General features: G+C 50.1%; 1 protein-coding gene across 2 annotated transcripts in view; it reads right to left on the bottom strand.

The window, feature by feature from the left end:
* SH3PXD2A (SH3 and PX domains 2A) overlaps positions 1 to 22687 on the bottom strand; it is a 228208-nt gene that overhangs the window by 155072 nt on the left and 50449 nt on the right. For both annotated transcript variants that reach the window (XM_082764488.1, XM_082764484.1), the window contains exon 3: positions 15579 to 15654. In XM_082764488.1, the coding sequence (XP_082620614.1) occupies positions 15579 to 15654 (76 nt within the window). The remainder of the gene's footprint in view (positions 1 to 15578; positions 15655 to 22687) is intronic.

Raw genomic sequence — 22687 nt, 5'->3', positions numbered from 1 at the left:
ATCCCCAGAGGAGACATTTTAAACTCCGGGCTCATTTGCACCTATTGGCTTTCAATCACCCAGTTAAAAACTTTCCTGTAACAATTTTAATTTCAAGTGTCAGAAACCAAGGGTTATTGTTCATGTCCACAAACATCAAAGCATCCATCCTCAAATGGAGGCTCCAATCTGGCAGAAAATAAGCTTACAGCCTATGTCAGCCATACATCAAATAACAACAAAGGCTGTTAATATAATTATCTTCTTATTGCTATTTCTGGAGGCACAGTAGGTTTTGATGGAGCTTGCAGTAATAGGATCTCTTCTGCCATAATTTACGAGCACGTCTGTCTGGAACAATTTTCCACATGGGAAATTAATCACATTCTGCCTAATGGGAGGAAAAATATCCCTTTGCAGTTTGAATTGGATTTGCCATGGTCAATTGGACGTGGGATTCTTCTTTATCCCTAGTGATAATCTGAGGTGTAGTGTTGCCGTTCAAAATTCACTGTGTTAGACTCCGACGATGGAGATACTTCCCTGCCCGGTGATACTTTTATGCAGTGCCCACCTGGCCACGATGAAACAGGTCAAATACACCAACATGGCACTGCCCAAAAATTGGATTGTAGCATATGGCAGGGTGTCCACCTGAACGTGCTCCGGCTGGGCACAAGGTCCATGGGGATGTAGGGCCAGTGCCAGGCTGCAATTCTGAACGATACGTGACAAGGTATGAATGACAGAGCAAAGAATGGTATGCAAGGTATGAATGGCAGAGCAGGTCCCATTCACGTCCATAAGGCAGGTGCTTATTCCTGCAGGCAAGCTCCTGCAAGGCAGCACAAGAAACTGAATATAGTATAGAGACCTCCATGTGCCAGGCTAATGACAAATCTGGAGGCTGGTTGTTTCTTATTTTTCCAGAGATTCAGGACTGAACAGGCCAGAAATTGTGGCTGACCTTCCCTTTACCGAGATCATTTGCAAAACGTCAGTTCAGGTTCAGTTCAGGTTTGAATTTTAATCCCTTCCTCTCTGCCCATCAAATGCGGGGTGCAGGGCAAACGCCTTGGTGCTGATTCATCTCTGCTGTGTAGAAATTACAAGAAGTTACAAGAAATCCCTACTCAGAGAAACACTTCTGCTTGGAAAACCCCCGTTTTCTTTTCAGTTCCAGTAGAAAAGGGGCAAGAGAAAGAGTCAGAAAGGGTGATGGAAAATAAACCAGAAAACTAATGCCTCGACTGGCACCAGAGATAAAGGTGTTTGCAGGTAGCAGGAGTGGAAGCCAACGAGATCGGTGTCTTTGGGATGCCTTGCCTTGCCATTAAAGCAGAACACAAAGTTACTCAATGTTCCTTTAAGGCTGAAAGACTGAAGGAAAACAGGATGGCTTGAAGTAAGAAGGAGTAAACGTATGACTGGAAACTATGAGTGCCCCTAGCCAAGCACCCAAAGGAACTGAGTGAATTCAAAGTTCATTAGTCAGGGACTTTATTGGTACTTGGGACTTTTGACTGCTGAGCAGGATTTAGGCTGAGAAGATATTCTGGGGTATGCTACTCTATTTATGTTTGACCGGAACTCAGCCTCACCCCACGTAACATTTTTCCACGGAGATCTGAGCAGAAAAAGCCCCCACGTTTTTTCCCTGGGCAGGGTGAGAGCGGGTCCCTTCTTGGGATCAGCACCACAGAAGGGCAGAGGGGAAATGTCAGCTCCCAACCCGTGGGGTGAGGGCAGAAGGAAAAGGGTGGAGAGGAGCAGGTCTTCTGCAAGGAACCTGAAGGTACTTTCCAAAATATTTATCCCAGAGCAGAAACCTGCCATCCCACTGCACAAACACCGGACAGCACCTGAGTTAACACCTGGCAAAAACAAAACACAGGCCATAGACTGAAACTACCCGATTGCAAGAAATACAAGAAATACTCACATTAAAGGCTGCCCACCCCATTCAGTCACTGATGCTGCGTCAAACCTTAGTTTTGCATATATCTTGAGCATCGCCTACGTATGCACTCTCCAGCATACTGCCCTTATTTTATGTTCTCTTGAAGGAGAACCGTTCGAATCCCAAGCAGATCCTTAAATGACTCTGAGTTAATACAGCGGTCTTCTTTCACGTACCTTCTTTTTCATCTTATTTACCCAGAAGTGCTAAACTACTCTTTTCCACAGGTATATCTTTTGTACTTCAGTGTCATCCAAAGAAAAATTAAAAAAAAAAAGCTTGCTATTTTCCACATAGCTAATTTTAACTCACCGTTTATTAATTTGTGTTCACGTGCCAGGAGGACAAGACAGGTGCATTTCAGCTAGTGTGTTGGATTTTCGTTATAAATCTGTTACTTGAAAAGAGGGCACTGAAATGACCACTTAGAAAATACACACAATGCAAAGGTTCTAATTGATTTCTGGTATTTTTGGAGGCACACAGGGCATTATCTGATCCCTTGTACTTAACTCTTCAGACAGCTCAGCTGCCTGGGAGTGGTTGAGGAGGGTCACTCCTGAGTCAGCCCAACGAGTCAGATTTGCTTTAGATCATCTCTTAGTCCCCAGGAAACTTACCCAACGCATCACTGACTACACCCACAGCACCTGAAATTCCCCGAGGAATCACAGGCATCACAACAGCCGCACACAAAAACTTGCTGGCCCTTTCAAGGTATTGCGATAGAGGAACGCTGCGGAAAGGGAAGTGCACATTTCCAAAAGCAAAAGGCATTAATGAGGGCTGAGTCTGGCCCCGGCACTAGCACGGAGGAAAAGCAAGCTGACTGACATCAGAGATGGTGTCTCGTTGCTGGGAGTGAGAACACGGCTTGGATCTGCCACGCGGAGATTGGAAACATATGCAGCATCCCTGGTCCTCTGGGGAACGCCAGCCAGCTTCAGGCTACAGAGGAGAGAAAACAGAGAGGAGCCTGGAGGGGATGGCCCCCTGCTCAAGTGCTGGCACTGAGACGGACCCAAAGGACTTCAAAAAGGGGCGCAAGCACCCACACTGGCTGCTTTGCAGCACCACGAGGCCCTACATGTGGCTTATGGGGTGAGGAAGCCAAGAGAAGCTGTGTCCCTGTGCAGGAAACCAGCACAGGCAAGAGCAACAGAAGCAACAGACAGAAGTTAGGGAGACTGAAAACCATTATCCCCCTTCCCAAGGAGCCACTGGTACAGACAGGTTTTCCTGCAAGCGTACTGATGCTCTTGATGCCCGGGATAATAGCTTTCCTTCCACCATACTAAAATAGCCAACCCATGCGAAACAAAAGTCAGATTTTCAAGCACACAGACACGCACCGGGAACGCACGGACACTTCAGAAAACAGGAGCCGGGGTCAGATGACGCTCGGGCTCTTCGGAAAATTTCCTGCTGGAGCCTGTCGCTCTGTAAAACTATCCTGAAATAATTCAGACACTCCGGGCAGAAAAACCAGCTGCTTCCCTGGGTCAGCCTGAGAGCTGCTCTTAGGATCGCTCACTTGTCCACCCAAAAGAATTGTGCCTCGGGCAGGAGGCTTTCGCTGGCTGTAGCCCAGAAAAAGCCCAGTTTGGGATCCCAGTAAGCCAATGGGAGGTTCCTACACCCTGCCTGTAGCAGCCTCTGCTTGCACGAGGCTGGGTTTTATGGAGAAAGATGAAAAGAGAGGAGTTTGCTCTGCCATGCATCCGTGCTGCCCTGCACCACCCGCTTTCATTGTGGTCCCAACGTCACACGAAACCGTGCCTCATGCAGCCTGCTGTAAAGCAAGCTCTTGTGGGAAAAAGGCCGGGACTGGGTTCCCCCGGTCTCCCCCATGCTGCCCTGTGAAAGCCACAGATCCCACTGCGTCCCCGTGCCAACCCTCAGCCCTTTGATGCCCACGCTCCCACTCCCTCCTGTCCCCCAGAGGACGAAGCAGCCCGCCCTCCTCTCTTACTTGTGCCATTGCACGCAGCAGCAGCCAGGAACATTTTTTTCCCTTGCAGAGGAATCAACTCACCATAACGCAGTAATTTAACTCCCCGGTAATTAAGAAGCCTAAACTCAAACTCTCACTTCCACACGGTTACTCAGAAGGGAGGAAAACCAACAAAAACACTCGTCGCCATCCCCAGAACCACCCCTGTGAAGGTCCTAATTCCCTCTATCGCCTTAATTAAAAGCGGATGAATAGCAGCCTCGAAACGTTTCGGAGAAATAAAGCCGATCTATAGGCTTAGGAAAATAAAACAGGAGGAGGGAAACAACACACGAAAATCCTGCCAATTTTAGGGCTTACCAGAGGATTACAACATCTGGCCTCTCTGTTCAAGGGGAGGTGAACCAGGGAAGGGACGACACTGCAGGGGACAAAGGTGCTGCACGGGGCGAGCATCGCCTGCAGGGAGCTGGTGGCAGGAGCAGAGGGAGAGGAGCAGGAGCAGAGCTCGGAGGCATCGCCCTCGCCGGCACGGCTTTCCTTCGGCTGCCCCAAGCACCGTCCCTCCAGCCGACACCGCAGAACAAAGGATCTGGGCTAATTGCGAAAGAAAGGGGCCCAGGGGGGAGAAGAGCCTGCCAGATGATGAGTAGAGCTGACCTCCAGCGAAACGGAGAGAGATTTGATGAGGAATAATGTAACCCATGAGAGCGCAGCGGGGAGCGGTGCTGCTGCAGCAACACAGCACCCGGCTCCAGGGGACATCTGCAGAGGGGAACAGGGAGCAGTGCAGGCACCTGGGTAACTAAAGGTCTTTCCTGCTCCAGTACCTGAGTGCCACGCAGTGTTTGATGGATTTAGTCTTTTTATATACCATGGGGAGATGTGGCAAATCCCACTTGTCTCTATTTTTTGCCCAATAAAGAAATGCAACGAGGCCAGGTAGAGCCGAGCCTCCTCTATCCCACCTGCGTGCCCAGACCTCCCGTCGCCTCCTTCTAAAGCACCTGCAGCAGAGAAAAAAACAGGGATGAGTTGTGGGGAGGATTAATGGCTACATACAGCCGTACCCAGTGATTTCCCACATCACACCCTAGGGCTGGGGGAAGGAGAGAAGTTAAACGCGAGCCCCCGGCAGCCTTCCCCTCGCTCCCACGCCCGCACACGGCGAAGCTGTCTCTGGGGCTCCGTGGGAGCAGCATCCACACACACCCAACGTGCACGCACATGGTGAACCCAAACGGATTGTTTTTCCACTTGGGCGAGAGAAAATTAAAACCTCGTGAAAGTCTTTTTTTTTTTTTTTTTTTTTTTCCCCTCGGAAAGAAAGCAAATGGACTTTGCTGGGCTTTACCGCATCTTAGCCTCCTTATCAGTTCGATTTCATTCTTAAGTCTTTTTAAAACCTGGTGTCACACAATCTGGCAGCCACAGCGATGGGCTTTATCTAGAAAAACACAGGGAAAGGGTTTGCAAAAGCCCTCGGACCTGCTGTAACTGCTCCTGCCGAAATCAAGAGTAAATCCAAGGATACTGCTGGGAGCAGAGGTCAAGGCTGAGTGGGCTCGACGCTACAGAAACTTATGGGTGGGATTTTCAATCTCTTCCCAAGTGATTACTAATAACAAAGTATATTAAAAATAAAGAGCTGAGCTGTGACCCTGAAAATATTGACATATGTGCCTAGCTCACAGCTTGACAGTAATTACGGGGGGCTGATTTCTCTCACTTTCTCTAATGTAAACCAGGAATAAGAGTCCAGATGCTTGTGAAAAACCTTGGCTCGCAGAGAATCAGCTACAGCCATTTGGTGGAAGCGCTCGAGGTCTGCAGGGCTTTCAAACACATGCATGCAGGCAGTGTTTGAAACTTTGTGAAGACTCTTTTGGTGCACCAGGACCTTCCTAAACCCACGGTCACACCAACATGTGAGGGCACCAAACGTGCGACTGGACTCTTCTGGCTGTGATGGTGCTGGATATCCGGAGAAACAGCACTCAAATCCACTCACTTCTAATGGACCACAGTGGAAGTCAGATAAGGAAATGAGGGCTAGTAAAAAAAAAAACACTAGGAAAAAAAATGTATTTTATTGTATTTGTGCAGACCTGACTCTGTGACATGAATTAATCCAACTTCAAAGGATCAGACGTCGCACTTACAAAGCGTTGCATGGAGTATAAGCATTTCCAGGCTATTATGCAAACCCAACTGAAATAATATTATGGGCACAGGATTGCTCTGGTTCCCTAATCCCAAGAGGAAAAAGGATGTGACTTATTTTCTCATCCTGACAAATCATCTTAAGACATTGCTGAATCAGGCATGCCTGCAGCTCAAGAGGAAATAAGTCCAAATGTTTAACTTTTAGTACCGACTTTGAGGACTCATTAATGAGAATGTAAAAATAATCTTATTCAAATCCCCTCATTGTTCACGATGTAAAGCCTTAGATTTGGTAGTTACTTTGGAACAGACAATGCAAAGGGGTAGGAAAGGTCACTTCCACTGTTACTCATTTCCATGCCGTTTCACCTTCGGGTTCCTGCACAATGCAGCAGTCTTCAGAGCAAACAGTTCAGGGGAAAATGGTGCAGTTGCATAAAGGCTGCAACTGTTCCCACCACGCTAAAGCCATAAAACTATCGCAATTGAACCAAAACTTGATAACAGCTTAATGGCATAAAGCAATATTTGGACGAAATTGAACCCGATCATATCACTCTAAAGTTCCCTTTCCAAGTTGAAAAGCTTTTATTTACAGTCTTCACTTACACACAAGAGACTTTGCCATGTTTTAACTAACCTGCCTTCCTCGTCTTCTTAACCTTGGTCCCATTCCAAGAAAAAAAGATGTCATCTGACCACAGGTGGGGTACAATTTCCAGCAGCAGAATTAGCCCGCAACACAAAATCCCTGCTGTTTATTCACTGAGTGATGGAGCACGTCCTGGGGAGGCAGCTTAGCCAATGTTTCCTCGATGAAACAGGTGGGGACAAACAGGCTCGAGGTATCTCTGACACCACATCAACCTCTTGCATGAAACAAATCTCTAAATCCTGCCTCTTTTAACCTTTCTGGTGCCACAGCCAGCAGCGGGGAAGCACAACATGCTGAGACCAGCCAGCGGGTCAGTGCCATCGTTACGGGCACATCTCCTCATATGCAGCTCACCCTGCGTTGACACAACCATCACAGCCTGCTGCACCTCAGAAACACGGCTAAAAAGGTGCAGTCCTGCACCATCTAAAGGCTGTGGAGTGGGAAGAAGCCCAGGCAGGTGCTCTGAGCAGCTCTGGTGCTGCAGCAGCACATCCCTGGCTGCGGGATGCTGCCGGGAGAAGGGGTGCCACGCGGGGCAGCATCCCAGCTCCAGTTGGGAAGCTTTTGCTTGGCAGCTTGCGTGCTCCCTCCAGCTGCTGGCTGCCCGCTGGTGGCTCTCCTGTCCCCTGTCACCACCTACCAGACCCAGCAGCAAGCAACCCCTTCTTCTCCCAGCCCCTGGGAGAAGGGGGTGGCTGGGACATTGTGCAAAAGTAAATATTTACATAGCCGGGGCCTTCCTTCCCCTGCCCTGGATTTTCTCCCCCTTCTTAAAATGTCACAGATCAGCTGTTTTCATAATTGGGCAGGAAATGAGTTCCCTGCTGGCTGGCAGCTTAACACCCTCGTGCACCACGGCTCCAACATCTGCCTCTGCTGCCTGCCCCCACGTGCACCCGGCATCTTCAGGGGACGGATTTGGCTGGGAAGGAGAAGGAAGCAGGCACGGAGCAGCACAACTACTCAGCACGGCTGAGAAACCCCATCCCCTGGTCCACGGGTCAGTTCAGGATCCCGGGAGACCCAGCGCTGTGTTTATGTCACGTCAGAGCAAACATCCATAGCAGAACAACACGGCTTCCTGCCTGCACGCAGCAGCGAGTGCACTCAGGAAATTCAGGCATATTTCGAGCTCGCGACTTTTTCTTTGTTCTTTGGAGATGTTGCTAAAAGGATTATTATCTAGAGGAGACTTCTCCTCCCAGGAGGAAATGTGTTAAGCACAATTTGGCATTTTCTGTGTTTTGCAGGAGCTGGGACCAGGCTAGAAATATTCTCCCTTCTCCTCTCCGCATCGTGGAAGCTAATGACTTCAAGAGACCAGCGGTGACGGCACTGCCTGGTGGGAACAGGCAGCAAATGCCTTTTCCTTGTACTCTGATCCGGTGGTTTTCCTGCTTGCCCAAGAGGATACCAAGCTACTCTGCGTTTGATGGGCAGAGTGACATCCACTTGCATCTTTCACCCCGACGGTGCACGCAGAAGTGAAGCCAGCCTGATTTCCAGCCCCAGCACCCGAGCTAAAAACCCAGAGCAGGCTGCTGATGTTTTGCTTATTCCAGGTCAGCCCCGTGCCGCTCACAGCCCCGGACAGGAGAAGGAACCTGCGGGTCGGAACCTGCCAGTGGTGAGGATGTAAAACCAGGAGCAATGTCATTTTCTGCTCCTTATTTAGAGGTGGCAAAACCCTGATGGAAAATGACATGGTGAAAGTGCTTAGCTGCAGACCCGAGGAAATCTGAGAGCAAACATTAATTACCTTCATCCCGAGCACAAGCCTGGGGCCTGTATTAGCACCTCAGTGAATGGGAGAAGCTCAAGAGGATTGAGTTTCCCCTTTGTAGGACTCACTTTCTTTTCCTCACCTACCTACCCTCACTTTCCTCTTTCTAATTGCGATGTTATTCCCACTCTCCAGTTCAGTTTTCCCTTTAAATGGGACTATAACTCCAAAAAAAGAGTTGTGGGGCTTAGGCACCGCCATAGGTTATTTCCCTGGAATGGAAACACACCCTGCCTGCAGTATCCCCTCACTCCACTCCTAAGTGTAAGGATCCCCTTATGTGTAAGAACAAACGTGTTCGTGAGAGCCTTAAAATAGCCCCATTGTGGAGCAGGAAGGTCTGCAAACACAGCGCACTTCAGAACATCAGCGCCCAAAAAGCTTCGTAAATAGAGAAAACGGAGTAGGAGAAATCGCTTGTGATCAGGCAGCGAACTCCCAGGTTCATTGTTTCCAAATCCTCAGGAAAAAAATAATCGCAGCTTATTTTAAGCATGCGAGGGTTTAAATAAATCAGCTGGCCCAGCCAAAAGGCAAAGGGGGATGAAAACGGATGCAAACAGAGTTCTGGGCTATTACTTAGCTGCGAATCTCAGCAGGGCTCTGCTCTCCTGTATTGCCCAGGCAGCTTAAATGGGAATACAACAGAGACAGGGTCTGGCAGCAAAGAAACATCCAGAGGGAATCTCTAGAGCCTGTGGGACTGCAAAGCCATTGCAGTCCCTGGCGAGCCTGCCTCCTGCGTTAAAAAGCACTTTCATTCTCTGGGTCATTTGTTGATGGATTGTGGGAAAAAGTCAGATTTCAAGCGAGAGATGAAGACAAGCAAGCCCTTATATAAAGCCACCTTTTCCCCAGCCTGTGGGCTGAATGCAGAATGCTCTCAGACTTGCTACATACCAGCCACTTTAGATTACAGGCTTGCAGAGTTATTTTTAAAAAGTAATTATAGTAGTGGAGGGCACACTCATCTGGAACGGCTGCCCGAGGAAACGACGAGCCCAGCGCAGCTCAAACTGCTTTTCAAGTCTATAATCGTGTTTATTTATTGCCTTTAAAAACAAGAATCGAAATCCAACTAATTTCTGGGCAAAACCGTCTGTATATTTCCCCAAGGAATCCAGGCAGCTCTGCTGCACTGAAAGGCTGCCCTGGTTGCAGGCAGCCACACTGCACTGAAAACCTTTTTGGTTGAGCATCATGCATCGAAAAAAAAACACAAAAACTCATTAGCTCTGGCTTCAAGCAAACCCCAAACAAAAACTTTTCCATCCTTTGTTTTCCCTTGAAGCTGTGGCTTGGTAATTACAAAACCCTCATCAGGAGACTCTGATGGTCCAGGAGAGGCACATCGTGTTCTGCGTATGCTGATTTCTGCCCAAAGGTGGTTTCTGTTTGCGCTCTTAACATGTAAGGGAGGAGAAAAATATTCTATAGGGGTTTGCTACTCCAGAATGGGTAGCAAATGGGCTCTTCATTTCAGTTGCTGGATTGTAGATTTGGGATTTACACACTGAAAAAGAACTCAGAAGGGTTGAAAGAGGTAAAAAAGGACCACGTACTTGGGCAGAAGTCACCATCATTTCCCCGCTAAATGTGGAAGGGCAGGTGTCTTTCAGAAAGTACCTCCAGAAATCAAACCCAAACCCTTCCAACATGCGTGCTGGGCTCTGCTCACACTGTGTCTCCACACGAGTGGATAGCTGAAGCTACAGAGGACCTCGGGGAGAAAAGTCCTGGCAGCAAATAACCGCAGCTAGCAAGAGGGTCAGTGCCCGGCTTTATTCAGAAATCGAAGAACCTCACTCACCCTCTCCACCATTTTTTTGATCCCTTTTGTAACGAAATTGGGCCTTTGGCTCAAGCCCTGTTAATGCCCAAAGCCTCCAGGAGGCCTGAGGGTGCCTTTGAAAGAGGCTGGGTACACCTGTGGGGCTCCTCACAGCTCCGGCAGCTCCTTCCTCTTTTTTTGCAGGTTCTTCAACCCGCAGCAGCCTAAGGGCATCCTATGACCTCACGCTTGACAACCGTAAAGACTTAAACCCTAAAAATATCTCCACGGGATCTGAAGAAAATAATCCTGCCGCTTGCCCCCCTGAAAACCATCAATCCTCGTGCCGCTCGGCCCAGGAACAGCCGCTTCCTCCCGGCACTTCTCGCTTTCCCTTCAAGCCTGGAGCCGCCAGGAAATGCATTCTCCTCTGCTAAGAGACAGGAGATGAATTTTCCGCAATAGCTCTCCTAGCAAAGCAGAAAATAGAAAGAAACAATAGCAACCGCTCTCTAGAACAATAGGAGCTTCTGAAGAGTAACTCACCAGAGGCACAGCATCGCCCTTTTATCAGCCAGTCCTAAATAAGCCGGAGTGGAAACCAGCCAAGGACCCGTTAGCTGTCTGGCTAACACTGCCTCAGCCCAACTATAAGTTCATCTTAAAGCTGGAGACATCCTTCCTTTTCAAAGAACGGGAATGAAAACTGACAAATTCTATATTAAAAGGAAATTATCGTGCATTATGGCACGGCCTCCACAAGGCTCTCCCAAGCCATCCTACACCAGGAGCCCCCTGTCCCACAGGCTGCGAGGGGCTGGATCCACGCAGCAGGCTCTGTCCAGGACCTCTTCCCTCAGTGAACCTGCTGCTGCACTGCAGATCTTTTCTGGGGGAAATGTTTGCTGCCTCGGATTCAGGAGGCCATGGAGTGCCTCTGGTTACCTACCCGGGCTGATTGTTATTTGTAGCACTCGGGCATTACTCAGCAAAGCAGCCAGCTGAGACGTGTCTGGGTGCATGCCCATCAAACCTGCAGAGACTACACCTGCGTACAAAAGGCACGCTGTTTAGGATGACTTAATCCATAATTTAATCCAAAAAGTCAGATACGAATGCTCTAAGAAAACTTCATCTGATCTCTCCCTTTTTCTTTTTTTGGTTTAACCTTCAAACTATTTTTTGCCTGGCTCGGAGCTGCTGCAATGCTGATCCTTTCAATGAGGGTCAGGGATTCAAAACGATGCTAAAGAAAAGTTAAAAGAGCTCACTAATACCTTGCTGCTCGGGCTTAGATTGCTGCAGGAGAGGATAATCAAAAGCCAAAAACAAGCCTGAAATTAAATAAATATATTTCCGCTCAGAAAATCCCTCTAAGAATTAGGGCGAGGAATGCATTTCCTTGTAAATGCCACCTAGCAACAACCTCTTCAAAGGAAAAAGGAGCCGGTAACTGGAATATCCCTGTGATTTCTACGGGTCCTCCTTACCACCGGGAGGGAGTGCTCTTTGAAATCCCCGTGTGCTCTGCCTCCACGAGGTGGGGAGAGTAAATGCAGAAAATGCCCTGCGTGCACCAACCACGGCTGAAATTCAGTCCCTTTGACAGAATTATACGCGGCCACGTCCTAATTTTGCTGATCCTGGTCTTGATTTACACGGGTGGAAGGGGAACTGCAGGATCCAAAGGTCACCACAGCCTCAGTTAGTGGGGTGAGCCCGTCCTCTCTGCCTCAGCACGAGAGCAACCTGCCAGGATCTCTGACCAGACGCTGCTTCTCCTGCAGCCCGGGGACAGACAGACGGAGCCAAGCTGGAGCGCACCCAGCCGCTCGGCACCACCGACAAAATCCTGCTGCAAACCTGGCCCGAGCCTTTCTCCTCAGCTTCCTCCTCCCCGGAGAAACGACAGCATTTGAAAGGGGAAAAAAAAAAAAAAGACAAAAAAAAAAAAACAACAACAAAACCACAACCCCGAACCGAAACAGAAGCAGACATAGCCACCTGGGATGCAGTTCATCGGCAGGAGCTCTACCTCCCCGCTGCAGCCTGCGAGCGGCCAGGAACGGGGGCGAGGAAGGTCCCGGCCGGCGTTTGCTGGAGGTTACTCCCCGTCCTGTCCTCCTGCATTGTGCAGCACCGAGGGAGGCTCCCGCCTGCGCTCCCCGGCCGGCCCCAGGTGCCTGGGCGGCGCTGCCATCGCCTCCCGTGCCCGAGGCCGCCGCCGCGCCCTTCCCACCGCCCTCCTGGCGCACGCAAGGCTGCAGTCACCCTCAGACGGGCCTCGCGCCCCCAAAACCTGCTTTGCTCCTTGCTGGGCCGGGGGGCAAAGCCCCAAAGTGCTCCCGCTGCCCCAGGGACCCTTTCCAGATGGTGCCGGGGCGTTTCGTGTCTCGGGGAGAAAGCAGGGCTCTTCCTCAACAGCACCGTCTGGAGCTTCGCCTCCGCCGAGGAGAGGAGCAGCAGCGCCGTGCTTTCCTCCCTCGTAGCAGCTCAGGTGCAAAAGCAGGAGGAGAAAATAGGAATGAGGCCAAAACGAAGCAGCAAAGAGGAGCAGACCTCGCCTGCTCCAGCCCACCAGCTCCCTTCGTCTTCCCCCCCTGTGTGTCCCCAGGGAACCCCATCACGGCGTCGGGCCACAAAGGGGACAGAAGAAGGGAGGACAAATCCGTAGCCTCTTCTCCCTGCTGATGCAGATAGAAAAGTATTTGACGGGGAGGGAGCAAAGCTCCAAGTCCACCCTCCAAAGATTGCCCTTCAGAGACGGCAGCAGAAGAGGTGAGGGAGAAATCAGTGCCTCTCATGTGGGCTCAGCCGACAGTCCCACTGCTACAGCCAAAAAGTGCTTTTCATCTCTGCCTTTTTACAAATTGTCTTTGGTCTAAAATGGGGTTTTGTGGCAAATTTTATCCTAACTCTTCCACAAACTCCTTTCATCCTCCCTAACAAAAATCTCGTATCACCATCTCAGCAAATACGTCCTGCTCTCTGGCCTCTCCACAAAGATCTTCTTATGTGGGGTTTTTTTCTGCCTCTTCTGCCCCGATGAAGACTTTTCCAACAGTAAAAGGGAAATTGGAGAGAAGAAAGGAAGAACTGATAAGAAGATACAATGGGGAGAAGGGAATAAAAATGCAAATTTTTCCCTCTCAGTATGATAAAGGAAAAAAAAAAAGAGATCACAAAAAATTGAGGGTAGCAGGGTGAGCCTCAGGAAGTAAAATAAAACTATAAAATAACCCACGGGACTTCTTGTTCCTCGCTCCGCTTCATGGCAATGAGGCTGTAGAGTCCTTATTTGTGTAGGAGGGAAGAGGGGAATATATTTGAAGAAATAAACTGATAGACAATACAAAAAAGGTGTCTGGAGGAAAGGAAAAGTGCCCTTCCCTGCTGTGGCCTCTCCTTGGAGGGCAAGGCTCTGAACTCTGGTACACTTTTCTTGTTCCTACAGGTACAGGAGTTTCAGCACAGTCAAATAATGAGGCTTGATTACCCCAGCGGGGAGGCAGCCCTGCCTGGTCATTTGCAGCAATACCACCCCAGCAAAACAGCAGCAGTGAGCGCAAAGGGGGCTGTCACCTGTGCGTAAAGCAAAAACCCCCAAAATCACCTCTTTTAGGACAGCACCACGGCACTGCAGACCTGCTGGAGTGCCTCGGGCTGCTGTGTGTCGGCTTTCCAAAACAGAGCTGATGGCGAGCCCGGGGCACTCAGCAGCTGGCAGTCCCTCCAACTTGGCTGCATCAGGCCCACAACAAGCAAGCAAGATCACAGCACCTTCCTAACACTCAGATTTAAGCGCAAACATCTGCCCTGCTGTGTTTTTTTTTAATTAAGATAGCTGGTAGCTAGGTATTTGTCTCGGCGATCCGCAGCTCCGGCAGCAGAAATGCCAGGCACGTTGTAATTACAGCAGCCAGTTCGTTTAACAGAGTTGGACGTGGTTTGCCATTCAGCTGAGTCACCTTGTTGCTGGATCAAGCAACGAGGGCTTTTCAGCAATTCGACAAGAAAGAGGCAGAGATTCTGTATCAAAGGTAAAATACCTGTGATATAGGTTCTAAATTAAATGCAGATGAGGTCCAGTCTCTGCTGGCAGCTCCTCTCTTTCGGACACTAAGTCAACCCAAATGTTCTCCAGATCCAACTCTCCCCCCAAGGACACAGCAACACCATCTCCCTCGTGTTCTGGGAGGGTGGGAAGTGTTATAACGGGCATATGGGATGGATCTGCTCCTCCGCAAATATCACCCACCCATGTACCAGGACATCCATCACCCAGAACTGCAGGCAGACAGCAGCAGCGACCTGCGCTCAGCCAACACTTTTTTTAAGACAAAGTAAAAGAAATCGGCCAGTGGCAGTCAATAGAGGAGGAACAACCTTTACCTACAGACAGATTTTCCTACAGCACCTCCCCCAATGTCATTTCAACACCTGTGTGGTGCTTTTTAGGGATCTCAAAATGCTCAGCAGCAAGAAGAGCAGGCAAGCAGCACCCGTGCACACAGTACAGACATCTCACAACCTGACTCATCTACGAGTTTGCTGGTGGCACAGCTGAAAATAGAGCCTGACCTTGGGCTCCTCTCACTCCAGGTTGGAAATTGAGGGCAACACCACCTCCCCCTGGCTGCACAGGATCTGGATGCTGCACAGGGAGCTGCAGAGAGCAATCCCTGATCCCTGGGGCTGCTTTCCAGAAGGCCCGTGGAGGCTGCCAGGCTGCCGTGCTGCCCTGCTGTGGCTCCAACGCTTGCGTCACGTATTTGTGCTGCTGCTTTCCAAGGCCCTGCTCCCTGCTAGCCCCGGAGCTGCGCTCGCCACACATCTGGAGCAGATCTTCTGCCTATGAGCAGCGTCAGGGACCGCGGCACACTCCTGGAGAGGACTGAGCCCTCCCATCCCAGCTTGTCTTTACAGACCTTTGGGGGAGAGCTGGGATCTCCTTTTTACGGCTAAAGGCAGAAAAGACCTTTTAACAGGCTGAAAATACTCCATTTATCTTCACGCTCAGTGCCGCGAGCCAAACTTGAAGCCAACAGCCAGAATCGTGCAGTCAGACAATGGGGAGCTGGCCTGAGCCAGCATTTCCAAGAGCACGCTGCGGTCTGGCTCAACGCGCCGTGCCAGCCCCACAATCGCTGCTGGCAGCGTGCAGCTACCCCGAGGAGAGGATATCCATCACGTCTAGCCCTCTCTGAAAGCTGTCAGAGGGACAGCAGCTCAGGCCAAAGAGGCATTGCTTTAACTTTGCAGACAGTATCTCACCCATCTTCTTTAGGGCTTTGGTCATAGCATTACCTGGTAGAAAAGGGATGATTCTTTGCTTGGGGTCTTTCTGGCCTCCTTCGATGGGGAACTTGTCCAGAAGCTGCATCTGCAAAGGAAACAGAAGAAACGCTTTAGGGGGAAGGCAGAGTGGCTGCTTAGGGACAGAGGATTTCTTGGCCCGTGTATGGCTTGGAAGAGGATTAGCAAAGCAAAGCAACTGCAGGAACCCCTCTGCCCAGCTGCAGAGGAGACTGGACACGACGATACGATCCTGCTCACTCCAAGAAAGGGAGGGCAAGTTTCTGGCAGCGCACAGGAGCTGGGATGGGGCCAGGGCAGACATCTGAGCCTGGCCTTGCCACGCTCCTAAAATTAGGCTCTCATCCTTCATCACAAATGCGCCTTGTCTCTACTGCACAGCCTGCCCGGGTTGGTAGAGGCAGATTTTACCTGTCCCTGTGACAGACCTCCTGCCTAGCTAAAATTGCTGTCCAAGCAACCAGAAGCTACCTTCCAGGGATCCCAGCAGCCCAGTCACCCCTTCCCAGCAGACTGGGAGCGATGTCTTTCATCCCACAGCCTGCAGGCCCTGAGGAAGGAAGCCAAGCCCTCCTGCAAGACCCCTGTCTTCTCACCTGAGCTCCATCCACACGCAGCCCAAAGCAAACACCCAAATTGGCACCAAAAGCTGGCTGGGGGGGGGGGCTCTTCAGCCCTGTGTGTCCAACAGCGAGGCCGTCTGAGCTACCCACCCTTCTGCTACCTCAAGAGATTTCCTTTAAGAAATATTATTTTTTTTGCTATAACAGAAAAAAAAAAAAAACACATTTTATTTTATTTTACTGTTTTTGTTTGAAGCACACAGAGCCCTTCTCCTCTCCCGCGGCACACAACATCCCCGGCATTTTCCCCACATGGAACGGGAAAGCAAAGATCAAGAGGAAACTCGGGAGCAGAGGGAACATCTGCGCAGGAGAAAAACTTAAAAGATCCCACATGTTCCCCCATCAGGGAGCCAGCCTGGTAAATAAATAGAGCGTAGCTTTGCGGATTGCTCACTAACTCACTTTTCTACCTCCAGAGCCACGATTTTTATTGAAAATGGGAAATTTTGTTTTCTTGGAGATGGAGCTCCGGGTGTCTGAGGACAGCCACGGGCAGCGGTTTTGTTCAAAGAAACACAGGGGAGGGGGAAAAGCCCCAGCGATTCACTCCAAACTCCCCTGCTCCTCCACTTTGAGCCAGGATTCTCACTTACTTGCACAGTGACTTATTCAGGCTGGAAGCGATACAGTCAAATTCTCATGGTTATTCTTGGAGTTAGATTAGCTTGGCTAACACAAGCCTTGCTAACCACATCAAGAGCGTCGCAATGTGTACAACAGCTCTATTTATCTAAAGGGTGGATATCAGGAAAATAGATACACCAAGCGACAGCTGGAAGAGTTTGGCTAAGCTTTCCTAGACGACGCTGCCCCGGCTCTCGTTTATGCTGGGATGGCAGAGCTGGGGGTGGCACAGGTTCTCCGGAGGCCATCGGTGCGATTTATGGGGCCACAGCCTGTCCCAAGGGTGAAATCTCCTGGATGTATGGCAGATTTCTCGTCTTCTTTGATGTATCGGGCAATATCCCAATGGGCAACATGGAAAATTAAAGACAAGGAGTGAGCATTTGCCCTGCCCCAGCAAGAGAAATGGGGCAGTGCTGGGCAGCTGGGCAGGACCATCAGGATGGAACCAGCAGCTGAATCCGTGGCGTGAGATGGGGAACTTACAGAGATCCCACAAAGGATCTGTGCAAGGACATAACAGCAGGCCAGCAGTAATGTCCCGGCCTCTGTACCCAGCTGTTCTCCTCAATGCCTAGAAAAGCACTCCCAGCACGACTACGGCTGTGTGAATGAGTGTTAATGACACGGAAAACCTGCAACAGACTGGGAGGCAGTGACTGCCCAGCAGCTCTGCAGGGCAGGAAGCCCTTCAGGATGTCAAAGCCAAACAGAAAGAAGCACAGATCCTTCCCCGGCACTTCCCTGATCGGTTCTGCTGTGCAAAACCAGCGCAAATCAGATTTAAAATCCCAGACAAGCAGGATTCCTTGCCCTTACACTCATGGAGAAGGACACAAAGCAGAAGACAAGGAAGAGATGGGCTTGTGGGGGAAAAAAATACACAGCAACAGGCCTGAATGAAACATCCCAAACCTGCCAGAGGTGATGGGGCACCCTAAGGCAAAGCCCAAGCCCATCTCCAGTCAGAAGAGATGCTACCAGTGGAGATAAATGGCCCGAAATGCAGGGAGCTGCGGGCTGCACCACAGAAGCTCCTCCTGGTAGTGGCAGCACTTTCCCTACGAGGATAATTAACAGCAGAAGACCAATAAAGAGATTTTCGGTTCACTTAGATGTCTGCACAGCATCCAGAAGTTGAAAACTCTTTAGCATGTGACAAATGGTTTTCCGCGAAAGGAAATCATTACGTTTCTTGCAAATATACATAAAACTGATAAATATCTGTCACTTATCGCCCCTGGCTGTTCCGTTCAGAGCTGGCAGCCTCCACAAATTGTTTGAGACACAACATTCAAGGTAGGGACACGATTCACTGCATGAAGAAGTCACCTCCTGTTGCCTTGAGTAAAAGCATCCCGGGGGAAAGGAAAGAAGGGCAGCCTGGAGGTGGAGGCTTCCCGATGGGTGGAGTTAGGGCAGAGAAGAAAACCAAGTGGGTGATGCATTTTCAGCAAACCTCCAGGAGCTCACGCTCGGTTTTTCTGCTTACAAACACTCACCCATAAATCCCACCACGGGGAGGCTCCGATTGCATGAACAGTGGGATGAGCAGAAAGAAATCTGTCAGCCTGGCACGGGGTGGGGGATCCGTTTGGGAACAGGGAGGGGAGATGGAAACTGGGAAACGAGCCTCCCACCCAGACAGGCAGCGCGTCTGGAGGCAGGCTGAACAAACACACCCCAGCCCTGCTTCTGGCACAACACATGTGTGTCCACAAATGATTTGCCACCAAAACCGCCTCTCCAGGCTCTGTCTCCCCAAATTACGCTGGGTTTGCCAACAGCTTTCCTATGCAAGTCCTCCACAGGGCCCTGCTCTGGGCTCTGAGCAGCTTTGTTCTCGCTTCTGCACTCAGCTCTGTTAGAAGACCTGCTGTAAACCTTGTGGTCCACACGAGGACTTTCTTACTGGCAGTAGTCAGTAAATAATAATGTAACTAATCAAAATAAAAATCAAGAGAACTGCTTGTGTGAGGTGCTGCCCGTTAAAATGAGCTCAGTCCCCAAGCACTGTCCTGCTCCGCTCCTTACTACCTGCACATCTCCGTGAAATCACTTGACTGGCGAGGATGGAAGAGGAAAAGGGTTTCAGTGGTATCACCTCCCATAATGACTGGCCTCTTTTCTGAAGTCCCAGCTCCTGGAGACGAGCAATTGTTTGAGAATCAGTATTCACTGTTAGAAAATGACCAAAAACCACTCTAGCTTTTACAATTCAAAAGATAAACTTGCAAACATCATCCAAACTCATCCTTAAAGGCCACGAAAATGAAAGACAAATAGCGCAGTCTCTGCGCTTTTGGTATAAAAGTAGGGAGCTCTGGAAGCTGCCTGGCATGCTTAAGTTGCATGGGAAATGAGGGAGAGGCAGCCAGCAAAGCTGCTATTGCCTTTTCATCTCTTCTGCTTCAGACCACGTCTACCCAAGAAGGTGAATATGCAGTGAAGAAAGAGATGCTCCTCAAAATAAGGATCGTATTTGTCTCAGCCATCACCAGCTGATGGCCTCTGCGACCGCATCCCATCAGTTGTGCTGTGAAACTCAGATTCAGCTCCCCGTGCCTTGTGGTGGTGCCACCTGATTAAAAACCAAACGAACTAAAACAAGCCTCCTTTGAGACGCTCCAAGGAACATCTCTGGAGATGAGAAGCCAGGCAGCTTCCTGGTAATTATTGACTTACCGCCTTTTATTTGCCGTGGTTAAACTTGCACAAAACAACATCTCCTTCTCTTTTAGGTGTAAGGACGAAAAGCACCTGAGACGAAGGGGTGACTTGTCTTCTGCAAGAGATCAGACTTTTACTCTGCTGCAAGCCAGCTAGTGAGGGGAACACGAACATAAACTGCTTGCTGGCCTGATCCTGCAGCATTTGGCAGTGGAAATTCATTCTTGATTTGGTCTCAAGGTTTTGGAAGCGTGTGACCAAATCTAACTCTCCAAAACTAACCCATAGGCAGTACCTGATCACCGTTTATGCCTTACTCTATGGACTGAAGCTGGAGTTTCCTGCTGGGCTGTTAATTCCTGCCCTTCCTTCCCTGCAGCAGTTTTAACTCTCCCCCAGTCACAAGAGGGAAGTTCTCCACACCTCTTAAAACGAGCAAATTAGGACACCCACGGAACCGCTTATCAGAGCGCATATCTCGCTGGGTCCTTTCAAGTGGATGTAGGTTTGCCTTGTGCACAGATAAAATCAAAGTCCCCCAGGAGGTCAATGCTGCAGTCACAGGAGGTTTATTCTAACAAACAGAGACCCTGAGCATGACTTTCATCCAAACCCATGACTTTGGGAAGCGAAACAACATCCAGGGCTGCGGGACTCCGGCCTTTTGCAGAGAGATGGGGCCTCTCTCCCTCTCCGCAGTGTCTGATTTACTCTCGTCCCAGCAAAATAGCCAGTTGATGAAAAGCAAATCATGACCGCGAGACCGAGAACAGCGTATTTCTGACACAGTGCCCCCAGAAACCCCGTCAAGTTTGCCACCTTACACTCCGTCCCTCGAGTGGTCCCAAGGCTGCAACTCTTCCTACGCTGAATGCAGAGAGGCAGATCGGCTTCTCTCTTCCCAAGTGCTCATCAGGAAACGTGCTTTTCATTAAAAACGAGGCAAGCCAACAATAGCACGAACCGAGCCACTGCTGGACTTGAAAAGTAAAGTACGTGAGGATGGAAGGTAAGGTACAGGAGGAGAGGTAGGCACCAGGCACAGTGGGCAAGCTCGTGTGGCTCATCTGAGCTCAGAGTCCCAAAAAGCAACGAGGAGCTAAAGCCAGCTCATGGGGTAGAGGACAGAAGGCATCAGTACAAGTGTGGTGCTGTGTGCACCCTTCTGCAAGAAGGCTGCAAATGAGACTGAAAAAAAGCAGTGCTGCTACCAGGGATCTACAAGAGGAGATAATGAAACTCGCAGCCTCACCAGGATGGGGGTAGAGCATCTGCCACTCCAAAACGCTTGAAAGAACCTGATGTGGCTAATGAAAGCTTAGGCGAGAAGGGGAGGTAAGATATCAGAATAGAAAATGTTATTAATTAAACCCGGAGAAGCAGCAGCAATTTCCTTTCCTTCTGAAGATGCAAACCAGCTGTGCTGCTTGCTGACATGACCGATGGTTACGGCATCATCAGCTCCATCCTGAGTTACACACGGTGTGGTTTGCAGGGAAGGGCGAAGCCAGAATCAGGTTGAATCCTGCCATCTGCCAGAGCTTTCCCACGGCTAAGCCTCTCTGTGGCTCTGCCTCTGCTTTCGCAGCTGGAAAATTGGGAGAGATCGCAGGAAGGTGACGGGAGATCTAATCAAGAGCCACCAAATGCTCTGAGCCTCATTCTGCAGAGCAGGAGGCAGAGGCCAAATTTAAAGGAATTCCTTCAAAATCAGCAGGACGGAAGCAAATGGAGGAAGTATTGGCAGTGGCTTTCCGAAATGCTCATCCTCCCACTTGTGGGCTTGTCCATCTGTAGCACATGGCAAACCCTGGTTAACCAGAGCATCCAGGGTGGTCTTTCACAAGCCCCCAGCTCCAGCAAACGGCTCTCATCCTGCCCAGTACCACAGCAACATTTTGGTGGATTTTGAGCTCTGTCAGCAGGTGAAACCAAGCAAGAATGAGGGTGACACGAGAGCCGCTCACCCCAGGTTCACCTCGCATCAGCCTGGTTAGGGAAGATCCCTTCCTCAACATTTTGGTTCCAGGGCAGTTCTTCTGCCAGAGCTCATCCGTGGAGCATCCATGACACAGGTGGGAGGACCTGGCTTACCCCAGCTCAGGGCACGCCTGTGTTTGTTCCTCCTCTGCCTTACTCTCTCCGAGGAACAAGAAGCCACTTTGCTCCCCCAGACACAAACCCGCAGGAGGGCTGGCTAGCTCCCAGCCCTTCAGAAAGTCACCGAGCTGAAACAGAGCTGCTCCTGAGCACAGCATCAGTTAGCCAGGGTTCGCAGAGGCCTGGGGGATCTTTGGGTGAGGGCATGGAACAGACTGAGCCCAGCTGTCAGCTACTCCCGTGGATAACCGATATCCTAGGCAGCACGAGGAGGTGAAACTCATCGCTTCCTAACGCAGTAACCAGCTCCCCAACGCAGCAGGAATGATTACACCGGGCAGCCACAGACACTGGCTCTCCCCTGGTGTTACGTGGTGCCACAGCATGCAAGAGAAGAGCATTATTCGATCGCTAGGAAGCAGCAGTAACTGCCTTCCCTTTTATTTTGGAAATCAAAAAAAAAAAAAAAAAAGAATTAAAGTAAAAACTGCCTGGATAAGCAGCTAACGTGCCTGACAATTACAGCGTTATAGGATATGTTCTGAATTAAATCTCGTGCAATCCGTGAGAAAGTCGAACAAAAGCAGGAAAACACATATAAAATAAAGAGAACAGACACTGAAAGCATGGTGTAATCCCCAAAGGGGAAAACGCCTCTCTCAGGTCTGAAAATTTCCACCAGAAACCTTGGAAATCTTACAAGCCCTTCAGCATCCAACTCAAACAGCCAGGAGAGGAGAAGGGGGGGAAGCAGGGAGCGGGGGTGTTTCCCCAGCATCATCCATCAGAAGAGGGGAGGCTGCTTCCCGGCTGACAGTGGGCATTTTGCTTAGAGAAACGCAGCTTTCTCTACGGGCTCCGCAAAACGAGCCCGGCGTTTGTGGCTAAAGCAGACCAGCAAAACATTCAGAGGCGCTGGTTTGGGATGACAGAGCCACTCGGTGCATCACTGAAGAGCTTCTCAGAAAGCCTGCCCTGCCCCTTCACAGAGCAGCTATTGATGCGCCCCGCCAGAAGCATTTTGTTTCCCCAGAGCTAAATCAGACCGGCCTCGTCTGACTTAACCGCGCTGGAAGATGC

This window comes from Aythya marila (genome assembly GCF_965140915.1).
Source record: "Aythya marila genome assembly, chromosome: 7".
NCBI classification, from domain to species: Eukaryota; Metazoa; Chordata; class Aves; order Anseriformes; family Anatidae; genus Aythya; species Aythya marila.
The sequence above is the reverse complement of the archived record's forward strand: the minus strand, read 5'-3'. Positions and strand labels throughout refer to the sequence as shown.